The following is a 26385-nucleotide window of genomic DNA, read 5'->3' on the forward strand; positions in this document are numbered from 1 at the left end:
GGCTGATTTCCAGTTCCCACTGAATCTATCCGAACTAACCTGAGCTTTAGCAAATGTAGATGAGGCTACGGTCACAAAAATATCCATCACCTAAATGTCCAACGAACTCATTCCAGATTTTCTAGATTGACAAAATATTATTCAGTCATCTAAAATGATCTTTACTGTTTATGATACACAAAAAAGATTGTCGTTGATAAAAAGCAGGTTTACTTAGAGTATCGTCTTAACTAAGTAAAAATAAATACAAAGAAAAAAGGCTGGAATGAAATATACCTAAACATTGACAATAATCTTCTATAGGTATCTGCTTACAAATTATTTGTTTTTCTTACTCTATTGTTGTTTTCTCCAATTTTACTAAAACAAGAATACATTCTTTCAAAAAATGAACTAATATTAAGAAGCAAATTAAGAAGCAATGTGCTGGAACCCAGAAAGCCAATCGCTACATCACACTGAGGCAATGGCCATACTGTGGGGTGCCTCCGACTTAATGCAAACCAGATTGCCTGCTGCTTGGGCAGCTCGAGCACTTTCTATGCTTTGAGATGAGCCGCAGGAAGGGGTCTGTAGGCACATAAGAGCCCTGCTGATTTAATTCAGGATAGAAGAGGTTGCTCTACTCAGATCTACTAGATGGATTGTACCACAGGCTAAAAATCAAGATCCAACCACTCTTGTCAAAAGACCTGCCTGTGTATTTAAACAAGTCAATCACTTATCCCTGCCTCCATTTCTACGTCTGGAAATGGAGATGATATAACCACAAAGATGAACAGGACAGTGTTTATTGACCTCCACCACGACATGATACCTAATGTCCAGGCAAAGCCTCGGTTGGTAGATTCCAGGCTCATTTTACTGATAAGGAAACAGGCTCAGGTCAACTGAAAACATGTCCAAAATCCTGGTGGGCAGGTCTGTGGAGGAGCCAGGATTTGAATCTCAAGATGTCAGACTCCAGAGCCCAAGCTGAGTCTTGCCCAAGGTCACCCAGGCAGTGAGCACAGCAGTGATTCCATGAATCATGGGGCATGAATTATGAGTAGCTGAAAATGAATGAGAAACATCCCCCAGCCCAGGCAACATGGAAGTACCAGATAAGAGCCATGCGCACATCTCCTAGCAAGTTGCTAAAACGCACGGAAAATGGCATGCGACCGACCAGCCGCTGGGGAAACGGCTTGGAACCCGGCCAAAACAAATTGACCAGTTTTACAGTGTCATTTATTTACAAAAAAAAGAAATTAACGAGGGAAACTTCAATATCAGTGAAGTTGCAAGAATATAATGAGCTGTGCTTGCTCCCACGAGGGATGGCTTTTTAATTATTTTTTCAGATGAACTGCAGTCACAGTGTATTTGATCCATACCCGACCCACACTCTTTGGAGAGTTAAAACACATTTTACCCAATGTCAAGTTAAAATAAAAACTCATCAGAAGCAAAATAACGCTGGGCTCCCAGGGCTCTGAAGAGAAATTTGGTTCTCTTTGGTTGCCGTCTGGTATTAGTGACTCTTGTGCTGAACAAACACTTGGCATATGAAATCTGAGGATAATTCTCTTTGCAGCATTAACCGGAACGTGGAAGGCTCCACTGGGTTTCAACACAAGTGATAAACAAAGAAGATGTGACACATTCGTATCTAATATGTGCCTCCCGACTTGGAGGAACTGCTCTGTGTATTCGGGTACCCTGCAAGGATCCCATTCTTGGGAATGCAGAAGCCCTCCTCAAAGAATCCATTTCCTCTAGTCAGTCCCACTCTACCTACAGCCTGCTCTCTGTCTCCATATCTTCCTGTGTGTGTGTGTTGGTGTCTCATGTATGTCTGTCTGGCAAACACACAACTCAAGACGATCTGTCTTCATCTTGATCCCATCCTGCATTTTTAAAACAATATCATCCACATGTAATAAAATTGCATATAGAGCTATACACAGACACACATACACACCACAAATGAGTATACATAAAACTGTTAAAATCTGAACACACCCCATAGATGGTACCCATGTGCACTTCCTGGTTTTGATACTGTACCACAGTGATGTGAGATGTTACCATTGGGGGAAAATGGATGAGGGGTACAGGGGACTTCCCTGTATTTTGCAACAAACTTGTGATTCTACAATTGTTGCAAAATAAAAAGTTTAAAAAAAATTACATCTTCCAATAATTTCTTGAGTACTTGGAAAACAAACAAACAAACATGACAATGCAGTTCCTTACAGAAAAGTTAGGACAAACAAGGTAGGAGTCTCAGCATGGTTTGGTACTGGTCCCCTTGGTACCTGTCATGGGCTGAATCATGCCCCCCACCCCCACCCCAAATTCATCTACGGAAGCCCTAACCCCCAGTACCTCAACATGTGACTATATTTGGAAATAGGGCCTGAAAGAGGTAGCTGAGGTTAAATGAGATCATATGGGTGGACTCTAATCCAATCTGACTGGTGTCCTTATAAGAGGAGGAAATCAGAACATACAAAGAGACACCAGGGATGCGTGCATATGGAAGGAAGACCATGTGAAGACATGGGAGGAGAAGGCACTGTCTGCAAGCCAAGGAAAAAGGAAGCCGACACTGACACCTTGATCTTGGACTTTCAGCCTCCAGAACTGCGAGAAAATCAATGTCCATTGTTAAAGCCACTCAGTCAGTGGTGTTATGTTATGACAGCCCTAGCAAAGCTATACAGTACCCAAAGCCTGCATGCCCCATTAACCTGGCTCTGTCCGCTAGTAACAAGCCCTCCAGGCTCGGTATTCCTTGTAAAGAGGGAAACGGTGGCCAAATGCAGCAGGAAACCGCATCAGGTAAGGAACAGAAGTCCCAGCACAGAAGAGCCAAGTTTTAGGTGCCCTTCCCTGCCCATGTGAGGCTGGCGCTCGGCCAGCTGTGGAGTTACCGAACATGGAAGAGGGATCACAGTTTCTCAAAGTGGACCCAGGGGGCAGAACCAGAGCCAGCATGTGGAAAACTAAGGAGACGGATTTACAACACAGCATAAGGGCGATATCCTAATGACTATAGTGGTTCCAAATGGAGTGAACAGCCAAGTGAGGGTATGTTGTCCACAGTTCTGGAGAGAGGTGAGTGGAACACGGAATCCACCAGCTCTGATCTGTACCCATCTCTACTCAATGCCCCGTGAAAAAGGGGCACAACCTCCTTTCAGGACCATGACGTGACCTGTTAGCTGGGACTCCCTTCTCTCTCCTCCCAACTCTTTATTCTGCCTTTCACACCCATTCTCCATTCTCATCGCCCCTCTCTCCTTGGATGTGAGACACACGGCTCTCTTCTCACCTTCCTGGCTCCTCTGATTTCTATTTCCTAAAGGCTTCAGGCTGTCTTGCAGAATGTCCCTACTTGCACCTGATCCCCTGGAGCACCCACCAGCCCTCTGCCCCCCGCCCCACCTGCCCCAGCCTTGTCACAGATCCCAGATGTGCCTGGAAAAAAAACATCACTCTCAGACTCGGTGCTCCGCCCCATTCACTCTCTTAGGCAAGTTACTTAACCTCTCAGAATCACAGTTCACTTGTCTGCTTCGTTTATGACAGAAAAACTTAAAAAACAAAAACAAAAAAATACTAGAGAGGGCATTTAATATTACAGTATAGATCCACAAGGGAATATGACATACACAGAAAGAACATCATCAAAGAATATTTAGTGACACAAGGAAATGTTGATGAAATATTAAGAGAAATACAGCAGCAAAACTGTTTATTAAAAACACATTTTGTGTGTGAGTAGAAAAGCATACTGATGCAGAATAAAGGATTTTATATAACCATAAAGCTGAGAGTAATTATTATTCAATAATTCTTTTTCTATACTTCCAAAGTTGTCAACAGTGAACATGTAATATTTTTTAACTAGAAATAAAGTTATTTTCTGAAAAATCCTTACCACGCTCATTTAGAGCTTTTTTCTCCCTAAAGGAAAAAAAAAAAAAGCAAGCAAGGCACCAACCAACTGACATAGCAACTTAATGAAAGGACCCCGCGAGTCCATTACATTAGCCTACTTACTCTTGCCTACAATACAACAGGCTGTGCTTTGAACTTGGAGAAACAGGGCAGCTAAGAAAACTGAGCTCATGGAAGGTCACAACATGGGCTAGCGGCATGAGTAACTCCCAAAGGGTCGATTGGTGGACCCCATTCACGCCCCCACATCAAACAGTTCCCGCTGTCACTCTGCTCCATCAGTCCCTCTGGGAAGAAAGAGCGCCACGTGCCACCCATGGGTCACCATCCAGCCGCACGGGGAGGCTTGGCTCCACATTGTGTGGTCCTGAAAAGCCTGCCAGCAGAGCCGCGTCCCCATTCACTGGGTTTTGTCCCCTGGTAATGAGCTCCCCTGGCTCCCTCCCCAGGCTGGGCAGGAGCAGCTGCAGAATCGTGCCAGCCCGAGAAGCCCCTTGTGAATGACCATCAAGGAATCCAGGAGTTTGGCAGTGACTCAGCCACAAGAGGCTGAAGCACATAGTCACTCGGGTGGAAAATACCAGCTTGATTCAAGATGGAACACTTCCCTTTCCCCTTGGCTGTAAGGGGTCTAGGACATGGCCATGGAGGTGCCGACGGTACCCGGCTGATGACCCAGGGGCAGGGCCTGTCACCAGTGGCCTGAGCACTGCATGGTTAGCACCTCTTTCCCTGCTGACACCCACAGGAAAAGAGCAGCTCTGAACAACCTGTGCTGCAAACGTGCAGGATTTAGAATCCTTTCCATCTCTAGTTCACACTCACATGTCCAGCATATGACCAGATGGCTGGCTGTGGGCCTCTCTCTCTAAACCAGCTCCTCAGGAGCTGGAACCAAGGGGCACACCTGCAACTCCACCCCGGTGGGTACCCATCCACACCCACAGTCCCAACACCAGTCTCTTCAGACTGTCTTTCTCCTAACTCCCAGGAAGTTATGAGGCTGTAAGTCATACCAATCCCATTCAGCAGCCTTCTCCAAATACTTTCCAAAGCCAAAGTAAGTGGCTTCAGAAACCAGCTCCCTATTAGAGGAGATAAATGCTAAAATAGTCTCATGATCACAGTTTTTACGAGCTGTACAATAAATGACTGAACCGGTTATACTCTGCATATGCATGGTCTTTTTAAACTGTTCCTGGAGAACTCAAACCATGCGTGGAATAAAAGGCCACCTACCGAGGCCGATCTGTGCAGAAAGCTTATTCTCTGCTGCTCCCTGTAAACACAGACCCAGGAAACCAGTTCAGAAGCGCTCAGGAAGGCCATCTCCACAGCCCTGTCCTGTCATGTTTTGGAATTTGGCCAGACGCAACAAAGATGCCCACGCCTCACACAAAAAGATGCTCTCATGCTAAACTATCATATAAGGAAAAGGATGCCCAACTAGAAATCTGGTTGAGACTTTCCTCCTACCAAAGACTCACTGCAAATCCCAGAGACAAGGTCTCAGAACAAGAGAAGGGCCCATGCCTGATATGATCAGCCCTATGGCCCATGCCTCCACCTCCCACAAAACCAAAACGAGTCCACATCCTAAAGCTTCGCACATACAAACCAGGCCTCATTCAGTGCCAGGAAATCCCATGGCCTAACTTGCCGGGGAGGACTTCCAGAAGAGGGCTCTGAGCCTGCTGCTCCAGGCAGGGGGCCCCAAGCAGAGGTGATTTACCACTGGTATGACTTCAGGAGGGATTCTGGGGAGACATTTTTCTACTTAATTTCCTCGTCAAAGACAGGAACTCAGCTCTTCACTCCGCATTTCCTTCCCTGTGCTCTGATTTATCTACTTGCTGTTACTACTACCAAAACACACCTATCCTAGGGTCCTAGAGTGATATCAGTCAAGTCAGAGACCAACGGCCTGGCTGGACCTGGGGAGACTGTTTTGGCTACATGCTGTGGCCCATGTCCTGGTCTGCAACAGACTCAGTGGAGGGGCTTTCACTGAAGCCTTAAAAGCATCAAAACGTAAATGATTTCCTTAGACCCCTCTCCGCACTGTGCTCACCTTCAGACACAATCATGGAAATCCCAAACCGCAGGAAGACTGGACTAGCCATCTTCGACCTGAGCAAACCTCTCTTCTACTTTGTGTCCCATAGGTAGGGCATGACCAGGCCCACAGGTGCTCCATCCCTTGAATGGGGGGATACATGCTCTCCACCTTACTGTCCTAGAGCCTGTTCATAGAAGGCTGAGATAGACGACGTATTTATTCAACAGTCATCTATGCCACAGCTGGGGCAGACAGTCACAGAGGAAAATCAGCATTCAGCTGTGTAACTGTTCTGAACCTTCCTGTCTCAGAAAGCTTGGGCAGCGTGTGGTGGGAACTTGGCAGATAGGAAGCTTTTTGACAAGTTCTGTTCAAATTCTATTTTAACCTAAACCTCTATGTTATAATTAACTTCCTACTCCAAGGCACACTGCTTTCAGGGGCACAAAGCTTCCACAGGTGGAGGTAGTTTTTTTTCAAAGCTTAGCACTCAGAGACTGGTGTCATGTCGTACAATCCAATAGCTTGCGGGAGGCAAAATTAAACCTGCTAAACAAGAAACAGAGATGCTCAGCAGGCCAGCCCTCACCCTACAAATGACCATGCCACACCGCCCAGAAGCAGTGACTAAGGACCTCGTTTGCTGTAAGCGTAATTCGCCACTTGGATGTTTCTTAACTCAACACCGGCAAGTGGCTGCCATTTTCCGGTATAAAATAGCGGGAACCATCACAGCACAAAACAATTTTTTCAAAGTTCACATGTACCTTATTTCTTCCCAAATATCCAGTGTATACCCCCGTGACATAAGACAGAAATTATGCGAAGTCACCAACCCTGAATAGTATCAAATGCTGGGCGTGAAATCACCTTTCTCTTTGAGCGTCAACAGGACAATGACCAGATCATTTTGCTGATTAAAAACAGGGGTTTCCAATGTGTGGCTCCCCAAGTACCTCTTGGTGGCTAATGCCAGATAGCCCAAAGTCCAAACACACACAAAAAGGCAGATAAATAAACATAAAACCTTAAAAACTACCTGCCCAGGATGCACCCCAGACCAACTACCCCAGAATTTCTGGGGGTGCAACTCAGGTATCAGCATTTTCCAAACCACTCGAGATGTGTAGCCACGTCTGAGAATCAGTGCTCCAGAAAAATTAAAAGTTCAGGGGCCCACGTTTCCTTCCTTTGTTAACACGCCCTGGTTACTGGCACAGAGACTCAACCCAAAGGAAACGCGCCCCCGGCGCTGCGGCAGCTCCTACCTATGTAGAGAGAGGAGTCCTTCCTCCGCACGTGGTCGTCGATGTAGGAGACGCCCAGGGGCTGCACGGGGGTAGCACCGATGCCCAGGAGCACCTGGGCCCCAATGAGCAGCAAGTACATCATGTTCGTGGCGGTTCGGCTGCGGCAGATGAGGTCCGGGTCCGGCCCCTGGTCCCCGCCCGAGCCGTTGGCGGCGCAGACGTCGCGGCCCTCGGCGCCCCAGCGGATTTCGCCCGCCTCGTACTTGTACTGGTGGGTCAGGAACTCGGGCAGCGCCGACAGCAGCGCTCCCAGGGCCATGACGATGCCTCCGCAGCCGATGAGGCGCGGCCGGTGCCCGCGCGCCCCGAAGTAACTCACGAAGAGGATGAGCGCCAAGTTCCCGATCTCGAAGCTGCTGGCGATCACGCCCACGTCGGCGCTCTGCAGGTTGAACCTCCGCTCCAGGGTGGTGAGGACGCTCACCTGTGGGGTGTAAAACGCAGTCTCAATGCCAGTGCTGATGGAAACCACCCGGGAGGGGAGGGGAGGGGAGGCCCCCTTCCCACCATGCAGCACACCTGCCCATCCCGGACCCGCCCACCTAGCAGTTTTTTTGTTTTCTTCTGTTTTGTTTTTTAACAGCTGTGCCAAGTGATTGAAACCTTAAGCGTCCAAAAACCGTTTACTTAGTATGCTAACCCTAATTCGATGGTTAAAGAATTAACTTTCCCACTGGCAAAGAGGTTTTTTTGGGCACCTGTTTCCATCCTGAAATGTTCTGCCTCCGTGCATAAGAACCACCTACGCAGCCCCACAGCCGCCACCGTCTAGGGCTCATGGGTCCTGTGAAAGTCCTGAACTCCACAGCTCTCACAGTCTCTCTCCCAACTACATCTTATTTATGAAGTCCATGCTGGAGGATATGGGGTCCACCGGCTTTTTACCAGGAGGTTATTAGCAAAGCATATTGAAGAAAATAAAAACATAAGGAAACAAAAACCTAGGGGGCAAAATGGATAAGCTACATTAGCTCATTAGGATAATCATAGGCTCTTCATTTCCTTCTGGAAATTTCCAAATAGTGGACCGGTCCTCAGAGGCCATCAGGTAAATACATCCTTGACTGTTCTGTGCACCCTAGTCCCACCAAGATCCCTCGGGTGGAATAGTTTGATGACTTTCCCCACCTTTGCATCCTTGTCTGCCCTTCATCTGTTTCACAAATATCTACTGAACATCTGCTGTTGGCTTCACAATGCTCTAGACACAAAAGACAGAAACACGAGGAAGGACAGGGAACCCTACTCAGTGTTCTGTGGTGACCTAAATGGGAAGGAAATCTAAGAGAGAGCAGATGTATGTACACGTATAACGGATTCACTTTGCTGTAGAGCAGAAACTAACACAACATTGTAAAGCAACTATACTTCAATAAAAATTGATTTAAAAAAATAGGAAGAAGGGATGACACCTGGCCTCAAGATGCCACCTAGCAGAAAGGTAGACAAGTGACATGTTACATCCATGATGCAAAATCACAGTAGGAGGGTCAAGAGGAGATGCATTATTTTAGGGCTCCTTGAGGTGGAAAGAAAATGCAAATGGCCTCCCTGTCCTGCTGTTGGCAGGTTCCACGCAGGGTATCACCAGCAAGACGGGAGTCCCTGTTGTGGGAGCCCTCGTTGGGCAGGGAAGCACACTCCAGGCAAAAAGGAACAGGGTGAGCAAAAGTCCAGTGGCATGATTTCATAATGGAATGGAACATATGTCGTGGAAAGGTAGGTTGGCAACAGTCTATAAGGAGCCACAGAAGCCACCCTAAAGGAATTAGACAATCCTGTGCATTGTGGTGGAGAGAATGAAGAGCCCGGAGGGAGGATCAACTGGTTTGAATCCTACCTATTATTTCCTTAATTAGCTCTGTGACTTTGGTCAAGTTATTTAACCTCTCCAAGCCTTGATTTCTGTGAAGCAGGAATAGTAATGCCTACCTAGCAGGATGGATGTGAAGATTAGATATAATGCATGAAAAGTCCGTTAGCACAGAGCAGCCTTTCCCTACATAGCCGAAGAGCATCGCGAGAGGTGGGGAAGCCGAGGGGTGCAGAACCAAAGCTCTGAGACCATTGTGACTCTGTGTGACCTTGGGCAAGTCACCCCATGCTTTCATTGTCCCATCTGTAAAATGGGGATAAGAGTGCTACCTCTCAAAGCTGGTGCCAGGAGTAAACACCTGTATGTGTAAATGCTAGGTAAGGGCTATCCACCCTTGATCACCACTTATCCGCGTGTATGGGGAACGGCAAATGCTCTAAAAACATGAGAGTGACTCAGGTATGGTTAGAGCGTGGAGAATGGATGGCATGGAAGAATGCAGACATGAATGCCGGCAGAGAAAACGGTTGGACTATTATTGAGAGACGGGAGAAGAAAAGCTCAGTACCATGGCAATGGAAATGAACGGGAAAATCTGGGAAGCATCGTGGAGGCAGAATGACATCTTTGGGGAGATTGGGCTGCCTCTGCTGAGTGACTGGGCATGTGCTGCTAAGGCAAGGGAAGAAGAGATGAGTCAGTGGATCTAGCCTTCCTCCAAATGTATAAATACGTGCACTGGTGTCAGCATCCCTGTATCCACTGCCTCTCTGCAATGTCCACACACACACACCCCTATGCTGGTTAGCATGCCTCTATTCTATTTACCTTTATTATTAAAAAAAAGACAGTAGCCCAGTAATACCTGTTAGCCTCATTTCAACCCCACACATTTAAACAGACTCCTTGAACCCAGGGGTTTTCAATACTACCTTCAGATTGAATGAACCTGGGAAGCAATAAAAATTTCAGATGCCTGGTCTCTCCAAGAGTTTCTGAGCCAGGGCAGCCTGGGATGTTGTTAAAGCCCCCTGGGTGAGTCTACACGGGTTAGCCCAGCACTAACACAATGACACAAACCACTGCAGCCTCTCTGTCAGCACTGCGCCTGGGGTGAGCCCTGCAGACCACAGCCCGACACTGGTGCAGGTCCCTGTTCATGACCAAGGACAGGACGTCTGTGCAGCCCTCGATCGAAGGCATTCCAGTTCTGAATCCTGTTTCCATTGTGTTTCTAACCAAGTCAAGGCCCGCTCACAACTCATGCAGCCCTAGTTATGTAATCAGACGATTTTTCAAGCACCAAGGACTGGCCATTGTTAAGAAAAGAAGTTTAGCGAGTCCCGGTCTCATTAAAATGGCTTTCAAATGCTCCCAGAGATCTTTCTGAAAGGTCTGGGCAAGAGAAAACAAAGATTTCATTTAGTCCCTTCTTTCCTCCCTAACACAAACAAGTGTGATGGAATACATGCCCTAACAGAGGCTAATAATAGGTAAGGCCATGTGGGAGTACAAAGGCAGGCAGCCGGACTGCCTGGGGGGGCGGGGGGCTCTGGGGGGCGGGGGCGAGGTTCACTCAGGCCTTGGTGATGAGACTGGAGAGATGCCTAAACAAAGCCAGAGGCAGAAGTGGGCACATGTGGGCAGGGTCCCCTGGGTTCAGCAGAGTCACCTCGAGCAGGCTGGTGGGTCTGCGGCCCGGTGAGCTCCACCTCCGGCATAAGGGGCCGTGGCAGTGGGAGGAAGGGTGGGCAGACGCCGAGCAGAAGGCGTATTTCATTTCTGTCACCAGGCTTCATGACCCCCGTATAGGCAGCAGATCTGCAACATGACAACCCCTCCGTTCCAGCAGGTGTGCCCTGGCATAAACTGTCACACAGGTGTGGACACTGACATAAGGATGGTGAGGAGCGAGGCAGCTGTGGGCCAAACAGAAGAGAATCCACTTTTCTGGAGAGAGCAGGGGTCTGTGCTGCCGCTCTCGTCCTGACTCAGACCTGCTCTTTGCAGAGCGACCCATGGGGGTCACAGGAGTAGTAGGGTCCTTACTTCCTTGACCCCGTGGCCTCTTGAAAGCCTCAGGGACAGCTCTCTGGATCCAGAGTTAAGCTACACAAACATTCTGAAAAGATTTTTTGTGGATCAATTAGATCAGAGGCTGATGTCTTCGCTCACTTAAAACACAATTTGGAGAAGCTAGACTAATTATGCATGAGGCCATAAACTCACTTGTGGTTTTTACGTGGCAATGAACAGTCCAGCAATGAAGAAGATGCCTGCTACCGGCAACGGCTATCTATACTTAATGGGTAACAGCACTGATGGAAATGTCTTGATAATTAGAGAGGAAAGAGCTACAACTCCAGGAGGAAAAGAGAAGAGGAAGTGTCCTCACCCTGCGCCAAGTAGATACAAAGTTATTATTAAAAGAATGCAATATTTATCAGGTTTCTGCTACCACAATTCAAGAACAAAACAAAACAAAAGCCCACTTGCATTTCAGAATCTCATGGAGCACTTGTTAAAAATATAGATTCCCAGGGCTTCCCTGGTAGCACAGTGGTTGAGAATCCGCCTGCCAATGCAGGGGTCACGGGTTAGATCCCTGTTCCGGGAAGATCCCACATGCCGCAGAGCAACTAAGCCCGTGTGCCACAACTACTGAGCCTGTGCTCTAGAGCCCATGAGCCACAACTAATGAGCCTATGTGCCACAACTACTGAATCCCAAGCACCTAGAGCCCATGCTCCACAAGAGAAGCCACCACAATAAGAAGCCTGCACACCGCAATGTAGAGTAACCCCCGCTTGCTGCAACTAAAGAAAGCCCGCACACAGTAACGAAGACCCAACACAACCAAAAAATAAAAAAATTAATTAAAAAAAATAGAGAGAGATTCCCCAACCCTGAGATGAGGCCCAGGAGTCCAAGGTTTTAAAAACCACCCCCCACCCCGGGGTGGGGGTGGGGTCTCTGGTGCCCAGCCTGAGGGAGGGGTGAACACCACTGACATTCAGGTGTCCACACATATACTCACCATCAATTGAGAGCTATGGTTCTCAGCCTCCACTGGCAGCAAAATCACCCGGACGGTGTTGGACTGCTGGACCCCAACCTCAGAGTCTCTGACTCAGTGCGTCTGGGACGCGTCTGGGAATTTACATTTCTGACAAGCTCCCAGGTAACGTGGGTGCTGCTGATCTGGGGACGAGACTTTGAGAACCACTGCTCCACTGGGCTCCCGCTCCTCAACAAGCCTGTCTCCCCTCAAGATTAAAGAGCTTGTTTGTTTGTTTTTTAATTAGATGCAAATTGAAAGTGCTCCCTCATTTCCAGTTCATGTCCAGTCTCTCCTCCTCCTACGGGAAAGCTGGGTGCCACCTGCGGGAGGCGCACCTCTCCGGGAATCTGCAGTGCACACTGGGTCACCTGCCGAGATGCGGGCCCAGCCCAAAAGGAAGAGTTTCAGACATGCTGGCAGAAATGCTATAAGACAGGAGGCACGCAGAGACCATGGCCAGGGACAGATGGGCCTTTCCTCACCTCTGAAAGGGCCAAGGTTATCAGGAACTCACAGAATGAGCAGACAGGCTCTTAGAGCAGCAGCTGAATATCAGGGTTGCCCTCGTGAGCCCTCCCACTGTCTGTCCATTTTCTTTTTCTGGCTCAGGGGTGGGGACTGGACTAGAATCCCCCGGAAAAAGCCACCAGCACCACCCCTCCACCCCCACCCCACCAGGACTGTGATATAATGTGTGAGCGGGGACCCCAGCATGAGTATTTTCAAGGCTCCCAGGTGACTCTAATACACAAGCAGGCAGAGGTGTGTGTGTGCAGAGGGGCGGAGTGTGCAGGGGTGGTTACAACAGTGCGCCCTGGTCCTGTCTGTGCAGCACGGAAGCACCAGAGCCTCAAGTTCAGAACTGGCTTTGATAGCACTTGGCCACATCAATCTTTCTGAGCTGTGTCTGCACCTGCACAGTGAGGATAACAACACATGCATCGTGAGGTCATGACTCAGAGCAGCTGGCGCACAGTAGGTGCACTTAAAAGAGCAGCCCTCATCCCTCGTGTGCATGTTCTGTGTGACTTCCAACTCGATGCCACACACGGAGCCTGCCTGGTGGGAGGTGCAAGGAATATGAATACGGCTGAGAGAGACGCCCTGCCCTGTGGGGGTGTACAACCTGGGGAGGGCAAAAAGTAGGGGTCCTAACAACACAGCCTACTCTGCAGGGTCATGCAATACAGTGGCAGGGGGCTCAAGGGAATGAGAACACACCTTTGGCTGCACATGGAGGACAACTGATCTGGGGTGCGACAAGGATGAACCGGATTTTAATAGATGGGCTGGGGGTGGGACCCCAATTTTTTTTTAACTTTTTATTTTATGTTGGAGTATAGCTGATTAACAATGTTGTGCCAGTTTCAGGTGCACAGCAAAGCCACTCAGCCATACATATACATGCATCCAGTCCCGCCCAAACTCCCCTTCCATCCACAGAACATTGAGCAGAGTTCCCCGTGCGGTACCGTAGGTCCTTCTTGGTTATCTGTTTTAAATATAGTAGTGTGTACATGTCGATCCCAAACTCCCTAACTCTCCCTTTCCCCCACACCTTCCCCCTCAGTAACCATACGTTGGTTCTTTAAGTCCATGAGTCCGTTTCTGTTTTGTAAATAAGTTCATTTGTATCACTTCTTTTTAAATTCCACCTATAAGTGACATCATACAATATTTCTCTTTCTCTGACTTCACTCAGTATGACGATCTCTAGGTCCATCCATGTTGCTGCAAATGGCAATATTTCATTCTTTTTTATGGCTGAGTGCTATTCCATTGTATGTATGTACCACATCTTCCTTATCCATTCCTCTGTCAATGGACATTTAGGTTGCTTCCATGTCTTGGCTGCTGTAAACAGTGCTGCAATGGACATTAGGGTGCATGTATCTTTTCAGACCAAGTCTTTCTCCGGATATATGCCCAGAAGTGGGATCGTGGGATCATATGGTCGCTCTATTTTTAGTTTTTTAAGGAATCTCCATACTGTTCTCCATAGTGGCTGTACCAATTTACATTCCTACCAATACTGAAGGAGGGGGCTTCCCTTCTCCCCACACCCTCTCCAGCATTTACTGTTTGTGAACTTTTTGATGATGGCCATTTTGACTGGTGTGGGGGAGGCATGGTGGAGGGAAAGTTCAGACCATCCCTAGGGAAAGGGAGGATGACCTTTTTGGCCTCAGAGCGCCATGAGGAGACAAAACGGCCTCGAAGACCAGGGTGAGGGTTGATTTGGAGGTCACTGGGGAGCCAAGGGAGGTTCTTGGGCAAGAGCCATCCTGGCAGGTATGGCGCAGTATGGAGGGAGGAGAAACTGCCCAGGGAGCTATTTCAGCAGCGCTGGTCAGAAATAAAGCTTCTGCAGGGGCATGCTGGCAGGACCACAGAGAAGGGCGCCTGTGTGTGAGGCCTCGGGTGTAAAATGCAGCAGAACCATGGCTGATGGGAGGCCCAGACCAAGGAAGATGGAGCCAAAAAGGACATTGGGGAGCCTCCGCTGCCTCAGTCTGGAGCCCATGTGAGGGCTGAGAAAGCTGCAAGGCTGGGGAGAGCCTGTGAGTGCAGAGCACCTGCATCTAAAAGCCCCTCTGCTCCGAGGGGCACAGGACCTGACAGCCCAGCAGGCTGCCCCCCCGGGGAACAAGAAGCAAGCTGTACCCTCAAACTGCACACCCAGCAGCGGAGCTCAGTGCTGTTAAGAGAGATGCAGAAACAAGCTGAATGTCAACCTCACATTAAACCATAGTCAAAGAAAGGCCCCGAGGTCCCCTTCCTGGGGCTCCTGAACAGGGAGCAGCACACTTTTTCTGTGAAGAGCCAGGTAGTAAATATTTTCGCCTTCTGGGCCACTTGGTCTCTGTAGTGACTCCTTCACTCTGCCATCCTAGTGCAAAAGCAGCATCTGTAGGCAGTATTAAATGATGGCCACGGCTGTGTTCCAAGAAAACTTTATTAACAAAAATAAGCCATAGGACTTCCCTGGTGGTCCAGTGGTTAAGACTTGGCCTCTCAATGTCGGGGGTATGGGTTCGATCCCTGGTCAGGGAGCTAAGATCCCACATGCCTTACAACCAAAAAACCAAAACAGAAAACAGAAACAATATTGGAACAAAATTCAATAAAGACTTTAAAAATGGTTCAAATCAAAAGAAAAAAAAAACAAAAAGCCATGGCTGGACTTGGCCACAGGATACAGAGTGCCAGACTCCTACTAGGCTTCTCCGTCAATCAAAGTCGGGAAATTGCCTTATTCCTGTGTCTGGCAATACAACGCTGGCCATTTATAACAAGTCTGCAAAGCACTCCTGTTGCTGACATGGAAGAGTCATTCCGGGCACAACTTCAATGTAAGTTTGTTTTTGAATCCCATGAAAGGAATTTGCAAGCCCATTTCAATGGCTTGCCTTATTTGCTAGGATGCAGTCTCGCAGCAAAGGCGGGAAGGGGCCCAACCACGAAGTCCAGACGGCATCTCTCTGGGTAAAGCAAGCAGCCTCCACAGCAATTGCATCAGGTGAGGGAGGCACATTGTACGGTTTTGTTTTTCATCTGAACAGAAGCTCCTTGGAGCAAGCCATTTAGGGCACTGGGGAAACAGCACACACGAGGCACTCACTTGTGAATTCTGGGATCTGAGGTTTGCAGTACCAGGTAACAGAGGTAACACAACAGCCAGCCCTGTAATTGTCCTGGTGGCAAACAGACTGCCTGCCACCTCGCAGGTCGGCCAGGAAAAACAAATGGTGAGTCCACGTTGCTTTATTTCTGACGGAATGATTTAACCTGTTTGACGACCCCATAATAAACGGGTGTGGATTTACAATGATTTTTTCTTAAAAAGCAGAGTAAGAATTAAATGGAGAATCTCTTATTTAGACACGACTCTGGCCTCTAGCCCATGCCAAAGGCAGCAGTGTGTATAAAGGAGTGAGAAAAGGGGTAGATGGGAAAACATGAGGGATTTTGAGAGCCACACACGAACCACCCCACACATTTAACACACCTGCACCTCCCTTTTCTGGTCTGTAATGCAGAGGTGATGATTCTGCCCTGGAAGCTTGCCACGAGGTTCCGATGAGGAGGAAACGTGCTGCACAATGTTCGTTGCTGTAACTGCAGCTATGCCTGAGGTTGCGAATATGCAACGTGCCCTTCCCCTTTCTTGCAGCAGTATCCCGAGAGCCTGCCAGCTCTCGCTGCACCTGGGTCTTTAATAAGAGACCTTCATTCCCTCTGATCTCCCTAAGAATCAGAGTCTTGGACCTTCTTTCCTTAGAAGGGCCTCACTTGTCTGTGTCTCTGAGACTTTGTCTCCGCCGTTCCCTGCATCCTTGTGCATTATTTGTATCTTTCTCAGACCATTTTCCCCTCTATACCCTGTTTCTTAGTTTCTCTCTTCTGCTAACTCTTTTCCCTAAGTAGCCCTAAAGTACAACAGAGACATCTTTTTTTTTAAATTCCGTATATTTAGTAAAATCTTTTATTTATTTATTTATTTACTTATTTGGCTGCGTCAGGTCTTCGTTGCGGCATGTGAGATCTTCCCTTGCTGCTCGCGGGCTACCCTCTAGTTGTGCTGCGTGGGCTTCTCTCTACTTGTGGCACTCGGGCTCCAGAGCACGCGGGCTCAGTAGTTGTGGCACTCCGGCTTAGCTGCCCTGAAACATGTGGGATCTTAGTTCCCTGACCAGGGATCAAACGTGTGTCCCCTGCATTGGAAGGCGAATTCTTAACCACTGGACCACCAGGGAAGTCCCCTTATGTTCACTTAATTGTAAGAGAATGTGTAATATTTTATGATCCTCTTCTTTAAAAGAACTCTAACTTTGATTCCTACTTACCAATCTCATCACTGATTTTTCTCTATACCTCAGTGGTCCATCATAGAAAAACAAGGATTCTCCATCCCAGCTGAGTACAGCTAATAGAATTTTCTTCCACTCAGTGACTGAGCTATAAAGGCATTACCAGAAATTTCTGCATCAGTCCTGACTATTATTAATAGTCTGTGTTTAGTATCTTTCATAGGACTTGAGACCATTCTTTCAATTCACAATTTATGGTGCACCAGGTCTCTTTTGTTGGAGAAGCTTCAAGAACAATAGGAGTTAAATGATTTCCTCAGCATTCAACAAAAATGTATAAAGGGCCAGAGAAAGTCTTAAGAAAGAGATTTCCATCTAATACACAAACAATATAACCACACACACACAAACACACACACTCTCCCCAGGCAGAGCTGTGCTCACTGAATCAGGCTCTCTACATGCCCTAAGGCCCAGGCTTACTGTCAGGACTGAAAACCCCAAACTGAGTGGCTCTGCAAGGTTCTAATCCTGGGGCTACAGGTGCCCTTAGCCAGCTCACAGATTAATAGAGAAGATAGCTATGAAAATAGGCAATTATCACAAAGGGTCAACAGAGCTGCTCTCTGCCAGAATATAGAGAAGTACAGTCAGTGCCCAAAGAAGCAGCGGACTTAGTAACCAGTCATGTAGAAGGAACGTGGCATCAGGGCATGGTACCCTCTGGAATGGGGACAATATTCATTATAACCAAAAGAACACTTATTAGTTACTTAACCAGGGATGGTCCTGAGGGTTTTATATCTATTGACATATTTATTCTACACAATGATTCCAGGAGGTAGGTCATATTGTTATCCAGTTTTACAGATGAGAAACCTGAGGCTGGAGAAGATGACTACCCCACCGACGGCCACACAGCTGCTGAGCAGAGGGACCAGGACGGAAGCCCAGTCCCACTGACCCCACACCTGAATGACCAAGCACTATGCTCCCTGCCTCGGTGAGATGCCCCTGACCCAGGTGGTGAAGGTGAAAGGGCTCTAGCAGGCAAACTTGCTGTTTAAAAAAAAACTTTTAGTTATTGTTAAGAGCTATGCAGGGAGGAAAAGTATTATGAAGTCACAGATGATTCTGAAAATTCTGGGTTGAACAAAGATAAATAGGTTTCCTTACAAGACTTATGACAGCTTTCCAAATGGTAATATTCACTGTTAATCACCCATTCAAAATATATATTATGTAGCATTTCCTGAAACTCTCCTGATTGTGGGGCCATCTCTCTCCAAATACTGTGCATCCCTTGAGAAAAATATATATACTTTCAGAAACACTAGGTTAAGGCTGATATGAGAAATGTTTTTAATGAAGTACTAGAAAAAGCTCTGCTTTTCCTAGGAACTAATTTTATTGTTTCCCACCCACCCCCTCCAGCTACCCCCAACCAAAGGCTATTTAGCAGTATGATTATAGCTGTATTTCCCTTTTTGCTTTGCTTACCAGGAATCTCTCACTCAAGCCTGCAGCCATGCTAGAAGCAAGAATGGAGTGGGATGCCAGGGCTGCACTTAAGCATTTCATTTCCTTTTCTTCCTGGTCTCCCGACTTTACTTGTAATTCCATGGGAGTACGCTACATATAAGCTGCTTCTACTGGGATAGTGTACAAAGCCATTATATATAAATTCCTCAAGAGCAAACCCCTAGACAGGTAGGTTTAAGTTTTAAATACCAAGATAATCTACTTCCACCTAATTATATCCTCTCTCGGAAATGAGCCACCCAAATAAGCTGATAAGAAAATAATAGGGTTGCCAAAGCTCATGCATCCAGGCATAAGATAAACAGGGGTCAGAACAACACAGTGCCCGCTCATGTGCATTAAAAAGCTTCCAGAAGACTAAAAATGTCCAGTTTTGGTGTCAGAGCAATGAAGGAAACAGCCGCACACCTTAAGAGTTCATCTTCCCCAACCTGCTCACACCAGCTCACTGCTCAAATCCAGCCGTAGATCCTTCCACTGTTATTTCAGTGCATCTCAGGCACAAAACACCATCACGCTTTGCCTAAGACACACAGTCACGGATCACAGGAACAACAGACATTACTGCCAAAGTGGATGTTGAGGATGATAGAGCCCCTTCCCCACATTTTGCTGGAAGGACCCGGGCAGTGAGGTAATTACTCCAGGATCACACACCTGTAAGTGACAGCGATGCCTCCTGATGCTCAGTCCGGTTCTGTCCCCCCTCCCCCTGCCCCTGTTGGAAGAAAAGTACTCAGCGCTACTTGGCCTCACTCCCCCCCGAGTGAAACAGTCTACAGCTAAAAATGCTGTACCAACATATAAACTCAGTACCCAAAGGGGTACCTGTAACTGATCAAAGAGCTAGAGCTGTTGACGTAAGTGGGGATGTGACAACAGCACTTACTCCTCCTGGATCCAGACGGGGGATCCTACTTGGAGGAAGGCGAAAGGGAGGGGAAGCACTGTGGAGTGCCCACTTTAGCTCCACCCAGCACAGCCCTCTCTGCCCACCCGTCCCGTTTTGTCTCCTGAAGACCCTCCTCCACCACTTTGCCCGCTTTTCTCTCTCTTCCCCCTCCATTGGCTCCATCTCCATTCTATCCTCAAGCTTGCCCAATATCCACCCGTGTAAAAACCACAACTTAAAATCACCCTTCCGGTCACTGCCATTCTTCATCTTTCCTTCCACCAAGGTCACAGAGAAAGTCCATGTTGGCCGGGTAGACGGCCCCGTTTTCCGTGCCAGAGTCAACGCACAGCAACAGGGCTTCCCAACTCTGCTGGGGCCATGAGAGTTGCTCCTGATAAAGCTTTCCAATGAGCTCCTAACATTTTAAATATAAGTGTTGTTTTCCTGCCCTCATATCCGGTCTCTCTGATTTCTGACATGGCCGGTCCCTCTCTCGTGACCGGCACAGCTTAGCTGCCCTCCACGCTCCTCCCCACTGCCCTCCTGCTCCCTCTCCTCCTTGTCTCTTATTCTCTCGGCCAGGATTCCCCAAAGTCACATCTGACGGTTCTGGAGTTACTGTGTTATTCTCATGGGGGGATCCCCACATTCTCCATCCCCACATGCTAATGACACCCAATCCCTGCCTGCAGCCCCAGATGGTCACAGCACACAGGTCCCAACACAGAATGCTGCCCCGTCATCGCTCAGCATGCCCAGCCCTTCCGATCCTTCCGTGTACAGACATCAGTACTTCACTGACATCTGCACAGTCTCAGATCCCAGAAACCCGACAGTCCTCATCGGTTCCCCATCCCACTGGCCTCTGCTCCTCCCCTCCCCCCCAATCCTCCTCCAGACCCCGCTGGTCTCAGTTCTGTTGCTCATCCCCTCTTCTTCCCCAAATTCTCCCAAGTGCACCTGCAATGGCTGCTGTCCTCTTTCCTGTCTCACCTCATTCAATGCATCCCCAATTAATTCTCTACATAAAAATCTCCAGTGACTCCCACTGCCAACTAGAAAAGCCCGAACCTCCTCGCTTGAGCTGCCAGACCCGCCGAGATCTGGCCGCATTCTGCCTCTAGGTTGGCCTCCGGCAGCAACCTCTCCTCGCACCTTCCTGCACTGGCCTGGATCTTTCTCAGCCCCTGGCCTTCAAATGGGCAAACACCATCCATCCCTCGCCACTCACCTCAGAAACCCCTACTTATCCAGCAGCAGGCAGTTCAAATGACACCTCCCCCGAGAACACCCCTGCCTTCACCTTCTCCCTGGCCATCATTATTTTGGCCCGTCTGGAGTCCCTCATGAAGGATGAGACTCCTTGAGAGCAAGGACTCTCTTATCATGTCTGCAGCCCTGCTCCTGAGCACCAAGTAGGGCTCACGGTGGCTAAGCCAGGTCACTACATACAGCTGTCCTGCTCAAAGGTGACCCACCAAGGTGGTGAGTGGGGACTGAATTCAGCCCGTATTCCATTCACCCAATTTGTGTCCACCAAAGGCAACAGTACCAATTCCCCAGGACCACAATGGTTCTGCACAGGCACACCGCAACCTCGGTTGGTAAACACACATCGTAAGTTCCCCTGCCCTCCTGCACCTCCCCAGTGGTCCTCCCCTTTGTGCAAGTACCTAAAGAAGCAGCATGGCCAAGCTGCTCTGTCCACTCCTGGAGCTGTCTGATGCAAGGGAACTTCTGATATGTGGAAACTGTGCTAATTAACTGCTTGGAAACAACTGTGCAGACTTGGTCTCCAACGCAATATGGTACGTGAGCTGCACTTGGACATTTTAGGCAGTTCCTGGGGCTGGGAGGAAGAATACACGTGATCCCAAGACAAAGATTCAACAGCACTTGGCCTCAACAAGGCACAAAGCCATCTGTTCCTCGGGTCCCCTGCCGTCTTTCCTCCTCACACCTGTGGTTACTCTGAGAGCTGCCCTCATTTCCTCTACACATCAAGCATCACTTGGTAAAGATGATCTGAGGGTCAGAGGGGATGGCTGTGTGCAAGGTACCAGGCCAAGGATATGGGAGCTAAAGTCCTAGATAAGTCCCTGCCCTCCCTGAAATAACAACAAAGCTAACATTTTATAGCACTTAGCAAGGTGTACCAAGCACTGCTCCTATCACTCTATGTATATTAATCCATTTCATTTTCACAACAATCCCATTAGGTAGGTACTATTATTATCCCCATTTTACAGACAAGCAAGCAGAGGCCCAGAGGTTAAGCAATTTGCCCAAGTTCTTCCAGGTAGTAAATGGCCAATTAAAGCCCAGACAGTCTGGTGTCACAGTCCATACCTTTAACTGCCACATGATTTTTCCTGCCACACAATTTTTCTTCTCTACAAGATGGGAAAAGTCAGTGGGGCAAGAATAGCAGTGTGAGTAGCTTCACAAATCCTCTCCTCAAAGAACAATGATAAAACTAGACAAAACTGTCAAAAACAACTATTTTAAGACTATGGAAATTGACTAAAACATACAACAAATTGAGGAGCATTTATTCAAGAAAAACTTCTGAACCTCTGATAAGAACAGTAGGGATTTGGGTTCTTTCCTTCCCTCCCAGGCCCCTCCCATGTTGATTGGCCCAGTAGTTCTACCAGGGGAGGCTGGCCTTGCAAACCAGAGGCCTAATGGTTGGAGGGAGTCCACTTGATATGAAGTGGATGTGAAAACCCCACACTCTGTGGTGCTGTAAGAATAACAATCCCAATGGCAAATGAACAGGGGAGTCCACTTCAGCTTCTCAGAGGTTGTGGTGCTGGTTGGGGCAGGCAACAGACAGGCAGACTAGACAGAAATGTAACAGGAAGATCAGCCATAGGGTCCTTGATACACTCCCCACAGATCTCTGGTTGACTGTAAGGCCATGCACAAGTGGAAAAGAGACCAGAGAGTGTCCACTTTCTCTACTCATTCCTGCCTGTGAGCCTGTGTGCACAGGCAAAGGAGAAGCCAAAGGTCCCAGAGGAAAGTAAAAGCTGGGAACACATAAAAGCTGCCTTAATTTTGAATAAAATCTTAGTATTTGAGGCATTTAAACTCAAACTCTGATCAATCATTGACTGTGCAGACACAGAGGAAACCCCTAGAAAGAAAGGCTTAAAAATAAAAGCAAGCATTTAAAACATGAAACACACACACACACACACAAGAATTAAAAACAAAAAACTGGGGCAAGATATCCATGACCACACACACCATAAGAGAGACAGATTCCACAGATTCAGTATAGGTACATAATTAAACAAACAGCAATGACAGCAAATCTCAGGTGGGAGTGGGGGTGCTCAGAAAACTAAATCCAGAGTTCCTAGAGTATAGTATCTAATACGCTCAATTTGCAACAAAAAATTAAGTCATGCAAAAAACAAACTGAAAAGCATAGTCTTTCCTTTCTCAGAGGAAAAAAGTAGTCAACAGAAGTTGTCTCAAAGTGGGTCCTGATGTTGGACATAATGAAGATTCAAAGCACCTCATATAAATATGTTCAAAACACTACAGAAATCCATGTTTAAAAAATTTAAGTAACAATATGATAATAATCCAATGAATAGAGAATCTGAATAAAGACATAGTTATTGTAACAATAACAGCAAAAAGAAGTGGAAATTCTGAATTTGAAACATATGACTGAAATTAAAAATTCACTAGAGAGATTCAATATCAGATGGCAGATGTCAGAAGGAATAATCAGTGAACTGGAAGATAAATTAATATATTATCAATCTGAAGAACCAAGAAGAAAAATGAACAGAACCTCAGAGACCTGTGGGGCACCAGCAAGTATATCAATATACATATAATGGGAGTCCCATAAGGAAAGAAGAGAGAAGCAGGCAGAAAAAGTATTTGAAGAAATAATGGCTAAACTACCCAGAATTTAGTGAAAAACATGAATTTATACACTTAAGATGCTCCACAAACCCCAAGTAGGGCAAAAGCAAAGAGATCCATGCCCATACACTCTATAACCTATTCACTTACATGTTGAAAGGCAAAAAATCAACAGACAACCTTCAATGCAGCAAGGAAAAAAAAAAAGAACTTATCACATACAATGGCTCTTCAATAAGATTAAGAGCTGACTTTTCATTGGAAATAAGGTAAGTCAGAAAGCCGTGGAATGGTATATTTAAAGAACTGAAAGAAAAAAATTATCAATCAAGAATCTCATAACCAACACAACTATCAGTTGAAATTGAAGGCAAAAAAAAAAAAAAAAAAAGATATTCCTAGATAAATAAGTCTGGAAGAATTCATTGCTAGCAGATCTTCCTTGCAAGGGATACTAAAGGAATTTCTTCAGGTGGGAAAGAAATTACACCATACAGTAACTCAAATATATACACTAAGAAATAGAGTACCAGGAAAACTAACTATGTGAGTAAATACAAAAGGCTGTATAAATATATTTTCCCTCTTAACATCTTTAAAAGGTATGGGATTGCATGAAATAGCTGTATTGCTCAATTCATGCTATATATAGATGTAATATATATGTGGCAATGGCACAAAGGAGGAGGGAGAAATGGAGCTTTATTGGAGTAAAGTTTCCTTATTTTACAAGAATTAAGTTAGTACTAATCTGAAGTAGACTGTGATAACTTAAGATGCATATTGTAGATATGCAATCACTAAGAAAATAATTCAAAACATAAGCAGAGAAGGAATTAAAATGAAACATGAGAACAAATCTATTTAACACAGAAGGGAATAAAGAAGGAACAAAGGAACCAAAAAGATATGAGACATAAAACAATTTACAAAATGGCAGATGTAAACCCAACCACATTAAACTAATAACAGAGCCCTAAAATAAATGAAGCAGAAATTGACAAATGAAAGGAGAAATAAACAATTCAATGATAATAGTTGGAGACCTTAATATTCCTCTCAATAAATGATAAAACAACTAGACAGAAAATCAGTAAGAAAAAAGAGATCTGAACAACACTTTCTACCAATGTTACAACTCAACAATAAAATGACAAACAACCCAATTTTAAAAATAGGCAAGTAATTTAAATATACATTGCACCAAAGACATACAAATGCCTAATAAGCATTTGAAAAGATGCTCAGCATCATTAGTCTTTAGGAAAATGAAAATGAAAATCACAAGGTACCAATACCCACCCACTAGAATGGGTGTAATAAAAAAAATATAGACAATACAAAGCATTCACATGGATGTGGGGAAACTGGAAGATTCATACGACACTGGTAGGAATGAAAAGAAGAAATGGTTATAGTCACTTTGAAAAACAATTGGGCAGTGTCTTAAAAAGTTGTATATAAATATACCACATGAATGTAAATTCATACAGCCACTATGGAGAACAGTATGGAGGTTCCTTAAAAAACAAAAAATAGAGCTACCATATGGTCCTGCAATCCCACTCCTGGGCATATATCTGGGGAAAACCATAATTCAAAAAGATACATGCACCACAATGTTCACTGCAACACTATTTACAATAGCCAAGACACAGAAGCAACCTAACTGTCCATCAACAGACGAATGGATAAAGATGTGGTCTATATGTGTATATACGTGTGTGTGTGTGTGTGTGTACACACTCAAACACAATCGAATATTACTCAGCCATAAAAAAGAATGAAATAACGCCATTTGCAGCAACATGGATGGACCTAGAGATTATCATACTAAGTGAAGTAAGACAAAGACAAATGTCATATGATATCGCTTATATGTGGAATCTAAAAAACAAAAAAAAATTATACGAATGAAATTATATACAAAACAGAAAGAGACCTATAGACATAGAAAACAAACTTATGGTTACCAAAGAGGAAAAGTGGGGGTAGAGATAAATTAAGAGTTTGGGGTTAACATATACACACTACTATATATAAAATAGGTAAACGGCAAGAATCTAATGTATAGCACAGGGAACTATACTATCTTGTGACAACCTATAAGGGAAACGAATATGAAAAAAATAGATACATATGTATGTATAAGTGAATCACTGTGCTGTACACCTGAAACTAACACACTGTAAATCAACTACACTTCAATAAAATAAAACTTTACATGACCCAGCAACTCCACCCACAATTCTACCCAAGAGAATTGAAAACATATGTCTATAAAAAGGCTACAAATACCATTATTCATAACAATCCCAAACTGGAAACAACCCAAATGTCCACCAATGGTCAAAGAATAAACAAAATGTGGTATATCCATAAATACAATACTAATCCAATCCAGCTAATCTAATATCCACTAAATTACAATACCAAGGAATAGTATTTGGCAACGAAACTGAACAACCTACCAATACATGCTATGACATAAATTAACCTCTAAAAGATTATGTTAATTGAAAGAAGCCAGATGAAAAAGATTATGTATTGTATTATTCCATTTATATGAAAAATCCAGAAAAAGCACAGCTATAGAGAATGAAAGCAGGTTGCCTGGGGCTGGGGGGTAGGGTAGGGCCTGACTGCAAACAGGCATGAGCAAACTTTTTGGAGTGATGGAAATTTTTAAAAACTGGATTGTGGGGATGGTTGTACAGCTTTATAAAGCTACTAAAAAATCACTGAATTGTATACTTAGAACAGATGAATTTTATGGTATATAAACTATACCTTAATAAAATGGAAAAATAAGACAATGTGTACAAATAGCCAAAATGTAAGGCAGCGTGTGTTAAGTGCAATCAGAAAATGGGGGTGGATTGGGAAGGTTCATGAAAGACTTCCTGCAGGAGGAATCCTTGGAGCTAGGTCTTATAGAACAAGCAGAATGTTGACAGGTTAAGATGAATGAAAGGGGAATCCAAGTGAGAGAGCCTTCCATGCAAATGCAAGGAGGTGAAAAAGGCTGGGGTATGTTTGGTGAACTATGCAC

At 46.0% G+C, this 26385-nt stretch overlaps 1 protein-coding gene across 2 annotated transcripts in view; it reads right to left on the minus strand.

Annotated features, from left to right (window-relative positions):
- Positions 1-26385, minus strand: part of SLCO3A1 (solute carrier organic anion transporter family member 3A1) — a 308477-nt gene that overhangs the window by 235358 nt on the left and 46734 nt on the right. For both annotated transcript variants that reach the window (XM_057721542.1, XM_057721541.1), the window contains exon 2: positions 7276-7741. In XM_057721542.1, the coding sequence (XP_057577525.1) occupies positions 7276-7741 (466 nt within the window). The remainder of the gene's footprint in view (positions 1-7275; positions 7742-26385) is intronic.

The sequence above is a fragment of the Hippopotamus amphibius genome, chromosome 2, assembly GCF_030028045.1.
Source record: "Hippopotamus amphibius kiboko isolate mHipAmp2 chromosome 2, mHipAmp2.hap2, whole genome shotgun sequence".
NCBI lineage: Eukaryota > Metazoa > Chordata > Mammalia > Artiodactyla > Hippopotamidae > Hippopotamus > Hippopotamus amphibius.